At 37.1% G+C, this 19,549-nt stretch overlaps 1 protein-coding gene across 1 annotated transcript in view; it reads left to right on the top strand.

The window, feature by feature from the left end:
* USH2A (usherin) overlaps nucleotides 1–19,549 on the top strand; it is a 375,196-nt gene that overhangs the window by 163,223 nt on the left and 192,424 nt on the right. Inside the window, exons 31-32 of the mRNA XM_061348575.1 lie at nucleotides 311–424; nucleotides 2,778–2,939. Coding sequence (XP_061204559.1) covers nucleotides 311–424; nucleotides 2,778–2,939 — 276 coding nt within the window. The remainder of the gene's footprint in view (nucleotides 1–310; nucleotides 425–2,777; nucleotides 2,940–19,549) is intronic.

Below are 19,549 nucleotides of genomic sequence, written 5' to 3'. Positions count from 1 at the left end.
AAGAAAAGAAAAAATCCTCTATAGTCATTGTTAAATTAAAATACACACCTCAGTTTTGAAGTGATATCTGTTATAGTGAGCGTAACTAAAGATATTAACTGCATCATTAGTGTTAAGAATGGAATAACATGCTATTTACTTTTAACTTACTTTGCAAAATTTAACTGGTGGCATAATAGGAATGGAAACTTACAATCTTTTATCTCTTGTGTGTGTTATGGAAAACTTTAATTTTTTACTTCTGTCTTTGTATTTATATAATCAGCCTGTTCATGGTACATGCATAGCACCTTGCTTTCTTCTATTGCAGGCATATTGACAGGCTTGCATCCATTCACAAACTATGCTGTAACCCTAACTGCTTGCACTTTGGGTGGCTGTACTGAGAGCTTGTATGCATTGAACATTTCCACTCCACAAGAAGGTAAAGTAATTTCAAAGGTCTTGACTTCCACATTTCAGTCATGAATAATAAAACAGGAGAAGAGCTAAATGCTGCAAAGCCATTTGCTGGAAAACCCCAACCTAATCTGATGACAAAGTGCATTGCCAGACCATAATTGCTCCATTTTTTTTTTTCTTGGGGGGGGTTGGGGGGGTGGTGCAAAAATGAATCAAACTCCATACCCTTTAATGACATGCATCTTTAATAGCTGTAATGCAGATTAATGGGCTTTTTAATTGCTGTTACATTGTTCATGCAGGAGCCTTGTCATTAATATGAAGCATCTGAAAGATTAATGAAAGCTTCCTCATTTTACTATGGCTCAGAAGTAAATCTAGAGACAGTCTGACTAAAAAGAATTGATTGTATGGCACAGTATGAAATTGAGAATCAAATGGTTGATTTCCATAGTTTCTTTTAACTGCTAAACACTGGAAATAGGCAACAATTATTTCAGTGTGATGAAACATCCAAATGCCGATTGAGTTGTTTATTAATCACTCTTCAGTTTTTCCATCTTTTTTTTTCTAAACCCTTTTAAATGTTGTTGTGCTCAAACTTAAAGGTTGTAAGTGTAAATTAATGTTTTCCATGCTTACATTAAGAACTACAGCAGGAAGAAAGAGAAAATACATTACAGTTCTGACTTTAGGGACTAGGCTGATAAGTAACATGCATCAATTACTGGAGAAATGCGCCCAAAATATCTGTGACATATCTAACTCTATTCTGAATTAAAGATGTACAAATCTCCTAGTTCTGTTATTCTAACACAGTGTTCAATCTAGTTAAAATCATCAGTTACTCCAAACTTACACCAGTTGAATAATGAAGAATTTGATGTGTATTTATAGGAGAGTAGTTGATCTTCCATAATGTGAAGTAGTTTTCAAAATTCCCTCTGTCCCACAGTTCTTTGGCTTATCTTCTCCTGGAAACTAGATAGTAATGCAGTACCAATGAAACATATCAAATCTTAGCATGAAGTCATGTGGAATACAACCATAATGAAGAAGTGTTGAACTGCTGCCAAAGAAGGTAGTCATGCAAGATGTTGTCCTGACAAGGACAGACGTCAAGATTGCAGTCTAATAACATTGCCAGGACAGCGTTTTGATGTGAACATGTTAGCAACTGCCAGCAGCACCAATCAAATGTAAATTAAATTATCACCTCTTGGAAGTTTTAGATAAACTGTGTTTGTCTAACAGCATTATCCATGAAAGGGTGTAGCCTCTGGCAGACAAATAGTTAATAATGGATGCCCATGATGTAAACATGAAATACAGTATGGTGTATTATAGTAAGTTAAAAAGAAATTGTTTATGTCTTCTTTTCTCAGCTTAGTCAGTGAAGTGGGAATTCTTGCATTTGAGAAAAACATCCACTGTTTTCAGATGTGCTGTCACATTGGCAAGGTTTAGGCAAGAATAGCTTTTTCCCCCCCCCCAACAGATCAAATAAAGCCATGGGGAACATGTGTTTTTTCCCTCAGGAGAATTGAGCAAAAAGTCAATGTGTGGAGTTTCTATTTTTCGGTGCTGTTGTTGCATGCTCTTCGTAACAATAACTTGATGATACAGAAGACAAACACCATATCACACCCTCCAGCTATCCCTGTTTCCCTGTTGAAATATTCATTACTTTATATTGTTTACACATTGCCAGCCACTGCTAGTTATTGTTTTAAATTGCTAGCACAGAGCTTGTAAATTACAAGAAATTCCTCCCAGAGTAAGGCCTGAGTTCTTCTCCCCTTGTGATGTTCAATGGGATTGCCTGTGCTTCTAGCATATAACTCATTGGAATGGTGAGAGAACTCAGCTTTTAAATTATTACCCATGTTCAGTATATTATATGCATAAAATTGATGCTAAACAAACATTACTAAGTGTGAAATAAGGGGTAGTGCCTAAGAACATGGCACCTGCATTTGTAGTTATAAAGAATGATCACTTTGTATTGAGGAATAAAAGCATGAAGGAAGAGGAAATAATTCGTATTAAAAAAAGGACATTACTAAAATCATGTACCCCTTCCCTTGCTCAGTGTTATCAAGCTGTAAAGATAAAGCTATATGAGCATAATCATTCTCCTAAAAAGCAAAAGAGTACATCCTTGTTTTTCACAGAAGCTTCTGTTTGTCTAGGAAACGTTACATGTAATAGGAGGGTTCTCAAAACGCTGGCATGTTGCAAACCTTTAAGATCTTCTGAAATTTCAGCTTTGCCAAAATCATTCTGGTAGTAGCTGCTCACTGAAATTATTTATCATTTGTGGAAATATGATATCATATAATACAATGTTATACTTTTTTTTTTTTTTTCCCCAGCCCCTGAAGATGTGCAATCACCCACAGCGATATCCTTTCCCACGTCCCTGCTGATGAGTTGGAGTCCACCCAAAACACCAAATGGTATTATTACACAGTATACTTTATATATGAATGGAGTACCAATTTACTTAGGAAATGGAACTCAATGTGTTGTAAAAGGTGAGTTCTCTGGTGGGCAGCATGTCAGATGGGTATCTCATAGTTGCTATGAATAATTAGATGACTGATCCCTTCTTATTTCAGAGGAAAAGGAAAATACTTTTAAAACGGGTTGGATGCACTTTAAACCCTGGTGGGTTCTGTATTTTAAAGAATCCTTCATAGAACACTCTGTTGGGACCCTCAGAAATTAACGTTGCAATGCTGTAGCTAAATTTTGTGCTGTATTGCTCTCTTTCACAGAACCTGAGTCATCTTTAGTGGTTTTACAAGTTTCTGATCTCGTGTCATCTAGCTCTCAAAACAAGTAAACTGTAAGGTGTTGAAGACAAGATATTATGTACACGTTTAGCAGTTTTCCTACTGTCTTCCTTAAATGTTCTTAATTAGAGAGACACTGAATAGCCCATGTTTAATTAATTTGTTAAAAGCATAAGCTAATAATCCATTTTCTTCTAATAAGATGCAATGTGTCAATAACCAAGTTATACCAGTGCTCTTAAACTACTACATAGAAGCTAAATGCCTGTTATTTGGCAATGCACTAAAGCACAGTAATCTGACTTCCTATTTTAATGTAATTGGTGTAGTTTAATGGAGTGTCTGAGTGTTTTTAATCTAACATTATTAATACACACACACAAAAAAAATTGAGCTAGAAGTATCATAGCATAAGCACAGCTCTGGACCCATCAGAATTGTTTATGGTAGTAGGTACAGGTAAAAATAGTGTTTCGTATCAGACATCTGGGGTTGGGGGAAAAGGGATACTGAGACCCTACTTTCTTTTTAATGTAAGACCTTAAAATTCAAAGCCATTTCTGCACCTTGAGTTTGTATAAAACATATTTAAAAATTCATGTAGATCAAATTCCTTTGCCTTGCACAGGCCATAAGCTACTGGTGTGGTGGGTCAGTTTTGACACTGAAAAATGAATCCAGTTAGAGAACCTCCTGAAGGCTGTTGATGATTGCTGTAATAAATAGTGCACACTTTAAGTCAAACTTTTTCATTCTGTATTCAAAGGTAATGGATTTTTCGTAACCATAGTAACCTTAGTGTATTTCTGGATAAATACACAAGGTATATACATTCTCGTTTTGTTTTTGAATATAAACTACCACATTATGTATTACTAATAATATGAAAAATAGGATATTGGTTAGTGTAATGACAGCTCAAACTAGGGTGCATTTTTCTTCTGGAAAAAAATTAATATTTATCAAAAGTATAGGTTCAATTAATTTCTGCCATATCCCCAGTTTTCTGGTATTCTTGTAGTGCCATTTATCTTCTTTTGCAAGATCTCCATTAATCTCTTATTGCTATACCATAACACTATTCTTAAGAATCTTGAAGTGTAAATAGTTGTGCTTCCAATCTTATTAAACTCATTACTGGAATTTCATCAGATAGTTTTACTGATGTGTTCGCCTGCAACATGGCTAAAAACTGACCAAGCAATGTAAAGCATTTGAGATGTTCACCTTATTTTGTTGTTTCTAGATTCATGTCTGATTGTATTCTGACTGATATCCAAAACTAATTGAGAGGAGTTCCATCAAGTAACTGTTGTAATTCTTCAAAAATACAGAAGAGGATAAATTTAAAAAGGGCAGGACTTGATTCCTTATATTCTACCTCTAAATCTTAAACGGTAACAGAATCTTCCTTATTCAAAAGAGATGTCTATTGGATCAGATTGTATTGCCCTATTCAGTACAACAGAAGAGCCACTCTTGCCTACCCTTTGGATCCATTTTATTCAGCTGCCAGTTTCTCACTCTGCCTGAAGGGGAAGGGCAATGTGAGCCAGCAGGCTGGGATTTGGGTCAGTAGAAATCTCAGATATCCTGAATCGGGTTTATTTAAGACCTTGCTTAGATTTTCATCTATCTTTAATTTGAAATGGTTTTGCTTCCTTTCAGAGCCCAAGACTTTCTTCTTTATAGGCTAAAGGTAAAGAAAACAACCCTTTTTTGCAAGGGTTGTGGTTTTATAGTAAAGAGGGCTTTTGGCTTTCCAGTGTTATACGTGTCTCTCTCCTACCTCTTCCTCTTGAAAGGGAAAAGGCTTTTCATTTCAGCATTTATGCTAGTGATGTCAGTGACTTATTACCTCAACATAATATGCTATTGACCCTAAACAGAGAGACAAACTTCATTGTCTCTGACATATGTGTCCTATTCATTCACCAAAATGATTTCCTAATTTAATAACTATACAACTGAATTCCTGACCAGAAGTTTATACCAGAGTCATAGATTCTCTGTGTTTTTTGAGTACTGTGTCTATTGAAATGTTTTTTTTTTTTTTAACTTTTTATGTGGGTATCAGTTCTGTCTAAAAATTAATACTTCTCTGACTTTCACTTCAGACCATGGAAAGTAGGTTTAAGCCCATGCTAATTAATCTGTAACTGGAGGAGGGATATGTTTTCTCAACATCATAATTGCAAATATATTGTTAACTGACTTTCTGATCCTGACAGTTATGGAGTGCTTGAAATACTCATTCATTTTCATGGAAATTCAAGTATTTGTTTCCTCTGAGGGTTGAGCTGTAATTAAAAAAGAAACCCTTTAAAAGCACATATGGCAAATGTACGCTTTAGCACATTGAAAAGGGGGACCTATTAGGCATCCATCATCCATTAGTGCCTTTAAATATCTTCCCCATATTGACAAACTCAGTTTCTGTGTTATAAGCAGTGAAGCACTGAAATGAAGCCATCTCTTGTACCACACCACCTTTATTAACTGTCTCTTATTTTCTGCTTCTCACCTTTATGCATTTGCCTTATGTGGTACTACTTCATTGTGCAACCTGGGTGCTATTTCACATCCTGAATTCCAGTGGAAGACTAATGTCTCCAAGGAGTAGAGAAAAGCCAAGAGGAAATACTCAGTCCAGGATCACACGTGGAATTTAGGCTGTGTGAATCCTAATATGAATATGCCCCCAAATTCATACTTTCAGTTCCTCTATGTGAGAGTGCAGAAACTCCTGTAACCAATAGCTGCACTTCAGGAAAGCAGTTGCAGTAGGGTTCTACTCTCCAAACCTGCATACCTTACTATACCTTACTTCTGTAGAGATGACTAGCAGCTGAGAGGAGATGGAGAAGCTTGTACACTTACCTTCAAAACTCTTAACAGAGACACACTGAGGGGCTTTTCATATTAGGAAAGTTTGAAGTGATTTTTCCTGGGTTGGTAAAAATATGCTTCTCTCTCCCATCCAAACACTAACAGGCAAAACTGAAGCTTATACTTTGAAATGTGGAGATTTCTTTTCAGTTTTCAACCTTAGGCAGTTCTTTTTTCTTTTTCTTTTTTTTTTCTTTTCTTTAAATTAGTCTGAAAAATTTCCCATCTGCCTTAGATGAAAGAGAAGACAGGGTGGCTTTTATACTGAAAACTACTACACTGCACTGGCCTGATCTGGTGGTGTCAATACTGCCAGCAGGAAGGTGGCCTAATAAATGCAAAGAGCACAGTAAAAGCAGAGGCAGTAATGACTGAATGTGACCCAAGTACTGAGTTCTGTTTTGGTGGAAACCTTACTGTTGTGAAGAAACTTCAGAAAAAGTATTCATCTATTCTTAAGTGCTGAGCATTTGATGTGGGGAGAGAAAAGGTGTTTGTTATTTAACATGTTTACAAAGAGAAATAACTTCGTAGATATCTTCAGAAAACAAAAACTATGTAAGTTTATCTTTGCACTGAGCTTGGCATTGAGGATGTGTGTCTGCATTTTCTGCAGCACTAGGTACTTGACAATGTTAACAAATGGGGTTTGTATAATTTCCCTAGCAGAATCTAATGGTTCTCATCATGAATCTTTAAAAGGAAGATATTCTTATTAAGCCTCACCTGTATGATACTTTTATTTCCATGCCAACCTGAAAGAAGTGTTTCCAGTTTTTCAGGAAAGAGACCCTGTCAACTGTGTTAGAAGGGCAGATACTCAACTGAGTTAAGTGTAGAGTTATCCTAAATTACATGCCCAAGAGTTTAAAAAACCTGTGACATACTGCTTTGAACCAGGTTTCTGGGCAAAATATTAAGGAGAGCCGTGGAAAAGGTGAGAAAGAGATGTCCTCACTGCTTTGTCTAAAAGCATGAACTAAGCTTTGGCTTAGTCAAATTGTTATTTGACCTGAGTATGGGAAGGCTGATCCTCTGAAACCAGGATAAAATGGGAGCCTTGTTTTTCTGGGAGGAAGAGGCAGATGTTTGACATCTGTGCAAACAGGGCTTAGCATATCTGATCTTAAAAAATGGGAGAACTCTACATTAGTACCTATATTTTTTCTTTATGTTGCTCTAAACCAGCACACACTATGCACAGCCATGAACAATTATTACATTTTAGTGAAAAATCAGAAAAGTTTTTGTCCTTTTTATCCCTCTGACTACCACTGCTTGTTTTAAATCATGGTAATAAAAGCAAAATTCATCATCGTATCTGTATAATACTAATTGCCCAGTGAAACAACTTGAACAAGAAAATCCACAGAATTATATTACAGGGCAATTGTGATATCGTGTATCACTGCAAGATCCTGAATCACTAAGAAGAAAATACTTGTTCTCTAAGGTTTAAGGTGTAGGTTTTGTGATTACGTTTCATATAGTTTTTTTAGGTTTAGCTACATTTAAAAACATCAATTTCCAGCCCTAAGGATTTGCTTTCCTCTGATTTAGCTCCTGCTCAAAGATGACAGGCAGCTATTGCCTTAAAGGAAAAAGACTAGAAAAATTCTGTAGACCTCTGGCATGAGTTTATTGCCCAACTTCCAGGTTGCAGTGAATTACATGTAAATACCAAATGAACCAGTCTGTTCACTAGTGTTTTGGAAAGAGCCGTTTGCTATCCAATACAATGTTAGTGCTAGATTTATGTGTATTATAGCTCTGAATGTCAGAATTCCTTATCTTTTTGTGAAACAGACTTCTTTAATACCATTATGAGCATTGAAAAGTTAGTCTTTACCTCTTTGCAGTTAGAATTGGTTATCCGAAACATCTTGCACGTGACTCAAAGAGATATGCCCTGGTGTCTCTTTCTAATTTTAGAGTCTTGCAATACCATGATGCAATTCCATGCCCACCCCTTATATTTGGCTTACAGACATATTCAGCTGATAATGCATATGGGAAACGACACGTTTCCCAGGGTGGCACATAAAGACCACCTGCTGCTCCAAGTCTTTATTCTGGCCTGGATATGCATTTAAATAAATTGGTGCACCTAGCACTAGGGGGCAGAGTACACCAGTCTTAGAGGAGAAGCTGCTTTCCTCTACAAGTTGTAGGTGTATTAGAAAGCACATTTGATACACCTGAATAGGCAACACTGACATTGCCAGTGACTGGTACTATCGTAATTAATCCCACATATCCAGAATGCAGATTCAGCAGGCACAAAACCAAAGGGCAAATGGGCTGTCTGAGTCTGGCATTCCTGTATTTCAGCTTCAGACAGGAATATATGGTACACTCATTGACTTAATAATACAGATCTGGGGAATTTAGAAGGGTGGGGTGTTGGGGTAAGGCTAAAAGCATTATGTTTATTTGTAGCAGCTCTGTTGTATCATTTTCTGTTGCAGTGCATTAGAGCAGTGTTAAATAAAATCTGCTTATTTAAAATCCTTTTAAATAGTGTTTAAATATTTCCTGCTGATACAATCTGCTAAAGTAGTTATCCTTGCTGCAGATTTCAGTTAACCTTGTCGCAGATATTAAGCCTGAAGCTGCACAGACTTTTAGGGACCTTGATTATAGAGCAAAACCTAATGGTGTCATTATAAAACCACAGCTGGACAAGCTTCTGGAGTCCTTGTCCTTTGATCAGATTTGGGTAACACAGCAAGCCAGGAGAGAACTCACGCTAACCCTGCTGGAATTGCTGAGCTCTCGGGTTGCTTGAGTACTCCTTTCTAAAAATTAAAATGGAACAGAAATTGTAACATGAGAGTGATTAGTGCTTTCCAATCTTCTCTATGTACCAACGCAAACTGGGACAGATTGCTTCTCCAAAGCTAATAGCTGTAGGACAGGGAGAGTCCTTTTTTTTGTGCCTCCTTTCCCTTCTGACAGCATAGGAAGTATTTTGGCTCTCAGCTCTGTTTTTAAAACAAGAGAAGAGAACAAATTAATCTCCAGGCTTTATCGAAATTCCATGACAAGAATTCAACCTACTAACAAATGTAAAACTCCCAGCTTATTTTGTTCTGTGATCTTACTTCAAATTTAGTTGTCAGAATGAGATATGTATAGGCCTCTAGTTCTTTTTTGCTCTTTCACAGACATCTAGATTGGTGATTAGACTTAAAGATGCTGAGATCTCTTCAAAGGCAGCGTGTGCTGTGGAGGACAGATTTAAATCAAGTATTTATTGAGTTCAGTTTGTAAAATTTAATACAGCCTTTCTTCTTTTTTTGTTGGTGTTTTTTCACTGTTGTGGATTTGCAGGTCTTCTCCAAGCAGTAAATTCTCATTTTACCACTTTCTGAGACTGCTTTGTTGTTGCCTATATGGGCCAGTTTGACCAAGATAGGTTCAATTTTGTGCATTTTGTCTGCTTTCCCCTCGGATTTCTGAAACGTGTCATCTGTTTCTCTGCATTTTGTCTTTTATCAGTTAGAACTTCAGATAGGACCCTACCAAGTGCTATAGTTTCTCTTTGTGAGCAGTTGTAACATGGTGAGCACTGTTTGCTATTAGACATTAAGAGGTCTCCTTAGATTTATAAGTGGAATATGTTTTCTTGGCCATGTGCTCATAGCCTGCAATAGTTTTTGTGGGATCTTATTTTCAATTGTATATCTGGTAATTGTGGTTGCCTGAACCTAGCAAGGCAAAGCGATGAGGTCTGTTCTGATTTAAATTGTGCTGACAGAACAGATGCATGAAATGCTAAGTAAATGATTTATGCTTAGTTTCAGGTAATGATGGATTCATGTTTATAATTGCCTCTTGCACAGATGGGCTAAGCCCATCTTCTGTGCTGCTTGTGCTCTGCTTCTGTTTGAATTTCTAGATATCCATTCATAGGGGTAAACCTAACTTAGCTCTAACTTAATAGGCTTTAAAGGAGAGTGGCAGTCTTCTTGATATTACAGGCTGCATAATGAAGCTTCTCTCTGAGATTTCTGTCCTGGAAAACACACTCATATTTCTCCTTGCTAGTTTAGGACCACTTGGTCTCCTGAACTGCCAAACACTTGATGTAATATCTAATTTAAGATAGATATGTTCTTCCATGTTGCTATTATAAATTGTGTTGGTTTATCAACTGTGATAATTATTCTGAGTAGTACACGGATTCCTGTTTGGCTTTCACTAGTCATAGACACTTCTGTCTATACCAAATATGTCCCAACCTTTCTTTAGCCCTAGTGGAATAGTAATAACTGGTGACAATATACAGGCAGGTAACACCACAGTAATGCTTCTTGAGGCCTCCCAAGCAGGGGTTCCCCTTTTCCTTGATTTTACTAAATATATGGCCAGGAGGGTGTTGAGTCATTAACTGTTACTTAAATATTTGCAGCATTTTATTTATTGAAAAACCAGAAAGCTATAATGACAAAAACTGATGAAAAGGGAAATCCTTGATGTTTGCATATGTTTCAGACTTTTTATCTCAGTAAATCTGAGCAACTTCCTTACAGTTTGCATTTCTAAAATGCTTTATCAGTTAATGTATTTTTCTGTTACTTTAAGTCCAGACCTTCCTGAGTATTCTCCATCTTCCAGAAGTCTTGAGTGTGAACAATACAAGCCTGAGTGTTAAAAGCCACAAAATATTTGGATATTAGTTTGGGTTTTTTTTTAGTTGATGGTTTGCATGATTGGAGGAGAATTCCCAAAATGTGTTTCCCTGTGCTGCTAAGTTAGGTGAAAACAGTGCAAGACATAAATCGTGCCACAAAAAGCATGAAAGGCATTCTAGGATACTTCCTTTCCTGTTGAAACACTGCCAGGAATCTAACCTAGGTTTCTACCCTGGTTGCCTAAATTGTTTACATAAAGTTTAATAGCCTTTTAGTTAGTTCTGAACTCAATCATGCTTTCCTCTATCTTTCCATGAAATATTGTATTTTTATGGCAATCTATTTCTGATTGAATCATTTTACATAAACTGTAGTTGGACTTTGAAAGCTGCTAGGGGTTTTCTTTTTTCTCTTTTCTTTTCCATGATTTTTATTGTATAAATAGAGACACATTAAAGTGATGTGTTGCTAAGAAATTAACTAGTGCATAGGAACAAATATTTAAATGAACGTAAAACTGAATTTGTAAGAATAATATCAGATTAGTGTGCTTTAAGTAAGGCTTAGACTCATGGTCTTTAAGTGAATGGAAAGGTAGACAATAAACATTGTTATTGTTCCTCTGATGGTTTCTTTGGATACGCCACAGTCCTTTATTACAGAGGCACATTTTAGTCACATTTACAGTAAGCATGTTTTGTTTTCTTTTTCTGCATGTCTGGGTATGTTTGTGGCTACATGCAAATTAGCATCTGGATTTCTAATGTAAAAGAATAGTACTGTTAAATCATTTTGGTAAGGAGCAGTGATGCACAAAGCCTGTACATGAAAGAGAATAAGTCATCAGGTGGGAAATAGTGAATTTTTACCCTGATAATATGTAAGTTATATGATAATATACTGCCTATTTTATGTATCTGGAAACATATCATTAGCAATTTGTTTTAAAGTTTTTCTACTTAGTATAAATCTAATTAGTATAAATAAAAATTCAGAGTTGGAATTGGTGCTGAAGAGAGACTAGTAGCAGCTAAATCAGCTCTGCCAGCAGCTGAATTCCGCATTTGTGTTAGAACAGTGAGTAAACAGCTTTGCATCCCATCTGTTAGTGCAGGTGACTAAAGAATCTGCCTTACTAAAAGTTTCTGGGTCCTCATTGCTTACCTTTCCAGGATAGTTGACTATGCTGGATAAGTTCGTGCAAACAATGCATAAGTGGTGAGAATGTCCACAGTGTATTCTAGAAGAAATGTAGAAAATTAAGGAAATTATCAGTAGTGGGTATAGTGTGTGAATAGCTTCCTCTTATTGAATTTTGTGCTGACTTCAGCTTCGGAGCTATTTATGATCACTTAATTTTAATACTGTTAATAATTTGCTTTCTGATTAAGGAATAATAATTTAATCCAATTCACATGCTCTCATGAATGTTCACATGTTCTCATAAGGTGGCACGCTAGCATTTTCATCAGCTCAAGGGTAAGAATCCTCTCCTACATGTCAAATAATTGTGGTGACTTTTGCTATTCTCAGAAGTTCGTGGAAAAGTATTATTTTTCTTTTAACTTATGTGGTTTGAATTTGTGAGCTCTGGCTCTTGGGATTTCATAGCATTGTTGCAATGTTACATAACAATTTTTAAGGTGTTAGATTGTACTGGGAATTAAAATGCATGCATAATTAAACTCTTTTTCCTAAGTTTACAGGTAGAGGTGAAGTGCGTAGAAAGCTAGTCAAGGGAAACTCAAAGTTTTCCTTGATACACTTAAGAAACATTAAGATCAAATGCATAAATAAATAGATAAATAAATGTTATCAGAAAAAGAGAGGTACAAGTCTCAGCTTAACTTAGAAAAGCTGTTGCGTGACAGATATTGAGAAAAATAAATAATTGGTGGTTAGGACTAGAACATAATTTAAAGTATTTGCACACAAGTCAAAGAAGAATCCATGGAACTAAACTTGAACTAAGTGTAAACTAAACTAAGTTCAAAACAGTTGAGAGAAATTACAAGATGCCTTCTTCCACCAAAGAGCCTGCCCCTAGTGATGCTTCTTTGGAGTTACAGTAATCAGTACTGTAGCGCTCCAGCCAGAGAACCAAAAAAATACTAAAGCAACTTATACTAAGATCATTCCTTATTCCTACATGTTATCACCAGGTAGCAGACTGCTTCTTAGGAGTAGAACTGCTGTGGGGGAAAGCCACAGGCTCTGCAAAATCTGTGGTCTTCATGTGCTGTCATATAAATTGTGGTCACAGCAGGTATTAGTTTACAGGTTTCAGCAGAGAAGCTGAGGACACGAAGGGACATGGAGATTAGCTCACTCTTCCAGGAGATACAACTAGGGGGAGGGGAAGAAGAGGGGGAGTGAGTGAATGAGCTGCCTGACTGATTTTAAACCACAACAGTTCTAGTACATCATGTTAACTCTGAAGTGTAAGGAAGTTTCAGTTGCAAGTTCACTTGATAAATTAGGTAGAGAACTTGAGTTTCCTCTGGCACCTTCTGAAAGCACTGCCATTTAACATCTGCTTCTTCCAGTCATGTCCCTGAGTATAACAAGAAAATGCAGAAAGAGGACACCAATACTGTGACATAAAGCAGATACGTTAGTAGGCATTGTTGACAATGTATAATGTCTTTTGCTTTTCTACAAGAAAGAAAAAGTATGATTATAAAATCTAAACAGTCTAGGTGGAAAGAAAGGAAAAAGAATTGTGGAGCAGTAGGACTGAAAAATATACTGTGTTCTACATACATGAGAGTGGAGGGGGGGGAGAGGGTTGGCATGAAATACGAAAGCCTCTTAAGAGTTCGCCACTTGTGAATTATGCATCTTGCTCTCACTGGTAGGTGTAAATGCATAATTCTAATCTGTTCTTATGACTTATTTATAACATGCAGTATAATGTAAATTCTGTGCCCCCTTTGTAGAAGGTTAACATGCTGGTTAAAGTATGAAGATATTTCAGGGAGCCTACACAGACAACTTTCTTGGCGTAGCCCTCTGTTGCCAGTTAAAGAGCATAAACTTCAAACAAAAAATTAAACTAGCTATACCCCCTATTTACAGGAGGAATACAGACAGGATGTAAGAAATCAGGATCAACAGATAATAAGAAAAGCATTCATCTTGAAATAAACTACTCTGCATTATTATTATTTATGATAGCTACTGTTATTAATAAAGTACATGTGGAATACAGAAAAAGCCTGCAACACCCACTGAATTTATGAGTCTGGGGACAGATGCATGCTCTTTCCTTTATATCACTGGCACTGATCGATCTCTATTTTTCCCTGATGATGGTTTATGCCATTATAACTGTTTGGTGGCTCCTTACTACTGAGTTATGGTTGCAAAGCACTTCAAAAATGAGAGCAAGCCTCTGAACATTACATCCTAATCTGCACATCCTATAGGTACGCCATCATACAGGGCGGCTGACTGCACCACCTGTGATCTGTGTACCCACAAACATGATTTATTCCCGTAATCCCAGTTAAATGCATCACATCAGATTGTGGCAGTTATATTAACTGATGACATTACTGACACTACATGACATAAGTGGGTAGTACAACATGTCAGGTTGAAAGAAAATTTGGGCTTTTCAGGTTTTTTTTAAGTTTGGGTTTGTTTTTGTTGTTTGGTTAGTTTGGGTTTGTTTTTCTGTGTGTGTTTTTTTGTTTATTTTTCTTTTTTTTTAGAGTAAAATATATAAAAAGCACGTAAACTTTTTTCTTTTTAAAAAGGGAGGGAGGGGGATCCCAAATATTTTCCCCAACCACTTGTTGTTCGTATTAATGACTTAATAGCTGTCTAACTCCTGTTCTGGTAAGGACAGAGGAAAGTAGATAGAAGTACAGTCTATTTCACTATGCTGCTAATTCTATGGGCATCTCAAAACCAGCTCAGCTTTTATAGTGTTGCAACAGATTTGACTTGCTATAAATTGTCTTGTTTAGGAACAGTGCTCAGAAGCTGAATCCTCTCATTATAGCTGTTCCAACACCACAGTAATGTTTTAGCAAACCCCTTTATTCTCTGACTATAATTCAAATATACAGAGCTGTTCTGGTCCTGGAAAAGTGATAGTATCTCTTCTTCGGAAACTCTTAAATCACATGATGCCTTGCCTGGATAGTGAGAGTTGTTCTCTAATAGTCTTGCATGCATGGGTCTATACAGAACGGTGGAACAAGTTACCCATAATGGTTGTAAAAATACATATATAGCTAAATAAAGCTCATAACCTATAAACCATTAATCTGTAATCTCTACTTGATAGCAGTTCAAGCAACCATTGTCATATTTTTGTTTAGGTTCCAAATTCCAAATTAGATTAGTTATTCTGAAAATTGCACTTTTTAAATTTACTGGATGTTTTTTTCCCCGTTTTACTGAAAGGGACCTCATGGGAACACAGGGTCCTAATTCCTTTCCTATGTAGGACTTAGTATCTTATATACCTGCCTGGTGTGTCATCTTCTTCGTTTCCTTTATACAGGTTGGTTTTTTAGCCTCTCTTCCTAAAAGAGTGTTTGTAAGCCTGTGCTTTCTTACTGCAATTTTCCAGCCAAACTTTATTTCTGTACTCTGCAATATGCGCTATTCCAGATGAGACTGAACTATTGATTTATATAAAATGATAGTATTAGTTGCTGTTTTACTTACCATATATTCTTATATAATTTAATATCCTACTGGCTTCTCTTACCACAGCTGTACATTTGCATGTGTTCTTCAGCAGCCTGTAAAAGTGGCAGTCAGGCACTTCTAACCTGAACTGTTAGCTCAGCATCAGATATAAACTGGATCTGAATTCTGTTTCTCCCACTGCAGCAAGATTGGAATTACTTGGGAATACAGGATGTACTTCTGTTAGAGCCAAGGGATTCTTGGTCATGTGAATTCAGAGCAGTTCCATTTTTACAGCCAGCAGCAGGTATCTGAGATTCAAATTTGCAGCATAGTTGCCTAGTGAAAATACATTTTTCCAGTTGTGAACATAAAGCTGAAGTAATACAGAGGTAAAAATGTTCAAAGCACTTGCCCCCCTCCCCTTTTTCACGGTTTTGGGCTCGACATTGACTGAGAGATCATGATTCTTACAATTTATACTAATAACTCCCCTCTATTTAAGCTGATAGCAATACAGTGGCTGGATTGAAAGCATTCATGAATGAAAATCTTCATTTAAATCTTAAAAGAGGGCTGTGTCATGCCATATTACGTGCTAAGAAACGACAAAAAGAAAAATAAACTAAGATAGTGATATTGGTATGACCATAATTACTGCTCTTCAGGGGCCTGGTAAAAATTTATGTGATGTGTCCTCTTTCTGCTTTCTCCCCCTTTGACCTTAAAATTCACTTTATTTGTCCAGCTGTTATAGTTGAAGTAAAATAGGGAGACAATGCATGGTTTTAATTCTAGCAAACAAAAATGTAACTTGGAAGATCATTAGATTCAGTTGATGCTGAGCGTTTGTGCTGACTGGCTGTGTATTGTTTTGACAAGAGAAGCCTTTAAAAACATTCTTAGGACACCTCTATATTTTTCTGATGGTGACTAATGATGATGGGACAGGGTAGAAAATCAGGGATGTCAGGGGAAGGAAGGTTCCAAGGATCTTCATGCATGTACCATGATTCTTCTGTGGTCAGTGACATGGGATGTCTTTACACGTGAAATCAAGTAGATTAATCGGTGGTAAAGTATTAAGAGAAGCTTAAATGCCCTTCTCTGATGCTTCCTGTCATTTTTTTCTAAACAGTTGTGGTGTGTGATAGTCCACATGATTTGAGTTTTCTTCATTTGAGCACCTTTAGGACTTCAAGCTAGTGGAGGCAAGGACACCCTGGAAAAGCATAGAATCATAGGACTGTTAAGGCTGGAAGAGACTTTAAAGCTTATCCAGTTCCAACCCCCTGCCACAGGCAGGGACACCTTCCACTAGACCAGGTTGCGCCAAGCCCCATCCAACCTGGCCTTGAACACTGCCAGGGAAGGGGCAGCCACAGCTTCTCTGGGCTCTGTGTGCCAGCGCCCCTCCACCCTCACAGGGAAGGATCTCTTCTTAATATATAATCTAAATCTTCCCTCTGTCAGTTTAAAGCCATTCCCCCTTGTCAAAAAACCCTCTTTTCTTGTAGGTACCCTATAGGTATTGGAAGACTTAGAAGGTCTCTGCAGAGCCTTCTCCAGGCTTGCACAAGCCCAACTCTCTCAGTCTATATTCATATCAGAGGTGCTCCAGCCCTCTGCACATCTTCATGTATTCATTCGAGTGTTCATCTGTGGACTCATTTGGGCAGGTCCAGCTCCCTATTATGTAAAGTACCTATAGTAGCTATCTCAGGGACATGCTTTAAAACAAAAGACTGGTATTGTTGTATTCCAACTTTTGCAATAGGAAAGGAGTAATATGCATGTTTAATTAAAAAGATATGTACCTTGCTGGAGTAAGATTTAAATTAGTAGTTTTACCACCACCACCACCCTCCCCCCCAGCAAAAAATGAAACACGATAATCAGGAATAGATACTAATTCAGCCTTGTGAATTGTTCAGGATGGAACATAACATTTGAGGGATGAATTTGTGCTCAAAGTAGTACAAGAGTATGGGGTGATAAAATGTCAGAAAGGTTTTCTGTGCAACAGTTAGTGGTTCCAAGAACAATATCAAGAGACACTGTTATAAATGTGAAAACAAATAGACTTCATAATCTTTGCTGTTAAGACATAATTGTAACTAAAAGCATTAAAGTACTTTGGAACTACTACTTTTCCAAAGGTGGAACTGTAGTTCTACCACATGCATATAATGTCTTCATTAATTATTTGAAATAATGGCAAACTGAAGTTTTCAAAGAGCCTTTCTCTTGTGGTTAAACCACAAGCTGGTAACTCAGCTGGTAACTGAGACCCATGCACCAGCTCGCTCACTTCCTCCTTTCCACACCCCACCCCCCTCACCCGCTCCCAGAGAGGTAGGGAGGAGAATGGAAAGAATGTAACTTCCACATAGTTACATAGTTACATACGGTTGAGATGAGAACAGTCCGGTAACTACAGTACAACACAAACGCACTGCTGCTACCATCAATAATGGTAATGGTAAGGGAAATAACAAGGGGAGAGAATATAAAATTGGAAGGGGAAAAGGAAAGAAAACTGTAAATACAAGTGATGCACAATACAATTGCTCAACACCTGCCAACGAATACCCAGCCCACCCTGAGCAGCAGTCTGGGCCTTCCAGGTAACTCCCCCCATTTTCCATACTGGGCATGACGTGCTGTACTATGGAATACCCCTTTGGCTAGTTTGGGTCAGGTGTCCTGTCTCTGTTTCCTCCTGGCTTCCCGTGCCCCTCCTCACTGGCAGAGCATGAGAGACTGAAAAGTCCTTGATTGGAGTAAACATTACTTAGAAACAGCTAAAAACATTGGTGTTATCGGTGTTGTTTTCAGACTGAATTTGGAAACACAACACTGCACCAGCTGCTAAGGAGAAAAATAACTGTCACAGCTGAACCCAGGACACTTCCATTACACCTTTATGCCAAAGGTTTTTTATTCTTTAATATATCTTTTTTACACAGTGCAACATATGACTGTCATGTTTTTGCTGCTCCCATATGACACATGGCTATACTATTTAATTCCTCAGATGGGGGCCTGGAAGTTACACCTTTCCTGAATTCTTCTGAAGCATATAAATCTCAAATGAAATGAAGATTTACTGCTTTATGAGTAATTTGGAAAAAAATCAGCAATATTTACTGCTGAGGGAAGAGCTTATAAAACGCGTCAGCATTTCTTGGACAGCTAGAAGCAAAGTTGGTTTGTCCATATGCCATTGTGTCAAAGTCTTTGCTGGTTAGGTATCAGAACAACAGCTTGTGGTGCTTCCTGAAAATAATTATTTGTGACCCTGAGTTTATTTATCTGTATTTCTTGCCCTTGCTTTTAGTGACTTCAAAAAAATCTCTTAATTCTCATTTTGGAACATTCATAATTATTAATTAATATGCAGCAGAATTTGCTGTTTGTTCAATTTGATTGTCCAGTTCCACATGTGAAAGGCCGTTCATTGCTTGTTGATACAATTAGGTATATGAGCATACTGTTTCCTGGGGCTTGAGTTGCCTGAAATAGGCAAGTGGTGTCATTTGTGATGCCCTGTTTTTTCCTGAAATATTGAGTGATGAGTGGGATGGCATGGGATTCACAAGAAATCTATGAAAAAGATGGAGCATTAATATAATGCTTTCCAGAGAAGATTGTACATTAGTGCTGGTTCTTCAAGAGTCAATACAATTAAGTGATTGGTGCTTTATAAATACAGAAAGCAGCATATACTCTACTAAAAGTTATATATGAATTGTTGCTTGCTTTCAGAAAATGTCGGGAGGGAAAGAACTGCTAATGGTATCTGATGGAGTAAGCCTGATAATATGATCTTGGCGCTTACTTTATGAATTTGATTTTATTTTTTGATAGTGCATAAAGATCAGATAGGGACATTCTTGTATTTGGTGATGCACATTTATGGTCCCAAAGGATTTGCCTTCTAATTAAAAATTAAGTTACTCTGAGGTAATTTAACAAACTATGAGAAAGAAGATGAGAGAACAGAATAAGGGTGTGAGTAATGAGCTGAAGTAGTCAATACAGTCTACCTACAATGACAATGTGGTGATTGGAATTCTTTGGAAGTGTTTCATCTTTATACCCTCTCAGCAGGTTTTCTTTGTTGTGCTGCTAACAATCCCTTGCTGCTGTATTATTTTCCTTTGAATATAGCAA

Source organism: Neopsephotus bourkii, unplaced genomic scaffold (assembly GCF_033783945.1).
Source record: "Neopsephotus bourkii isolate Nb327-2 ecotype Australia unplaced genomic scaffold, CSIRO-AGI_Nbou_v1 NB_360, whole genome shotgun sequence".
Taxonomy (NCBI): Eukaryota; Metazoa; Chordata; class Aves; order Psittaciformes; family Psittacidae; genus Neopsephotus; species Neopsephotus bourkii.
This window is presented reverse-complemented; position numbering and strand designations above follow the sequence as displayed.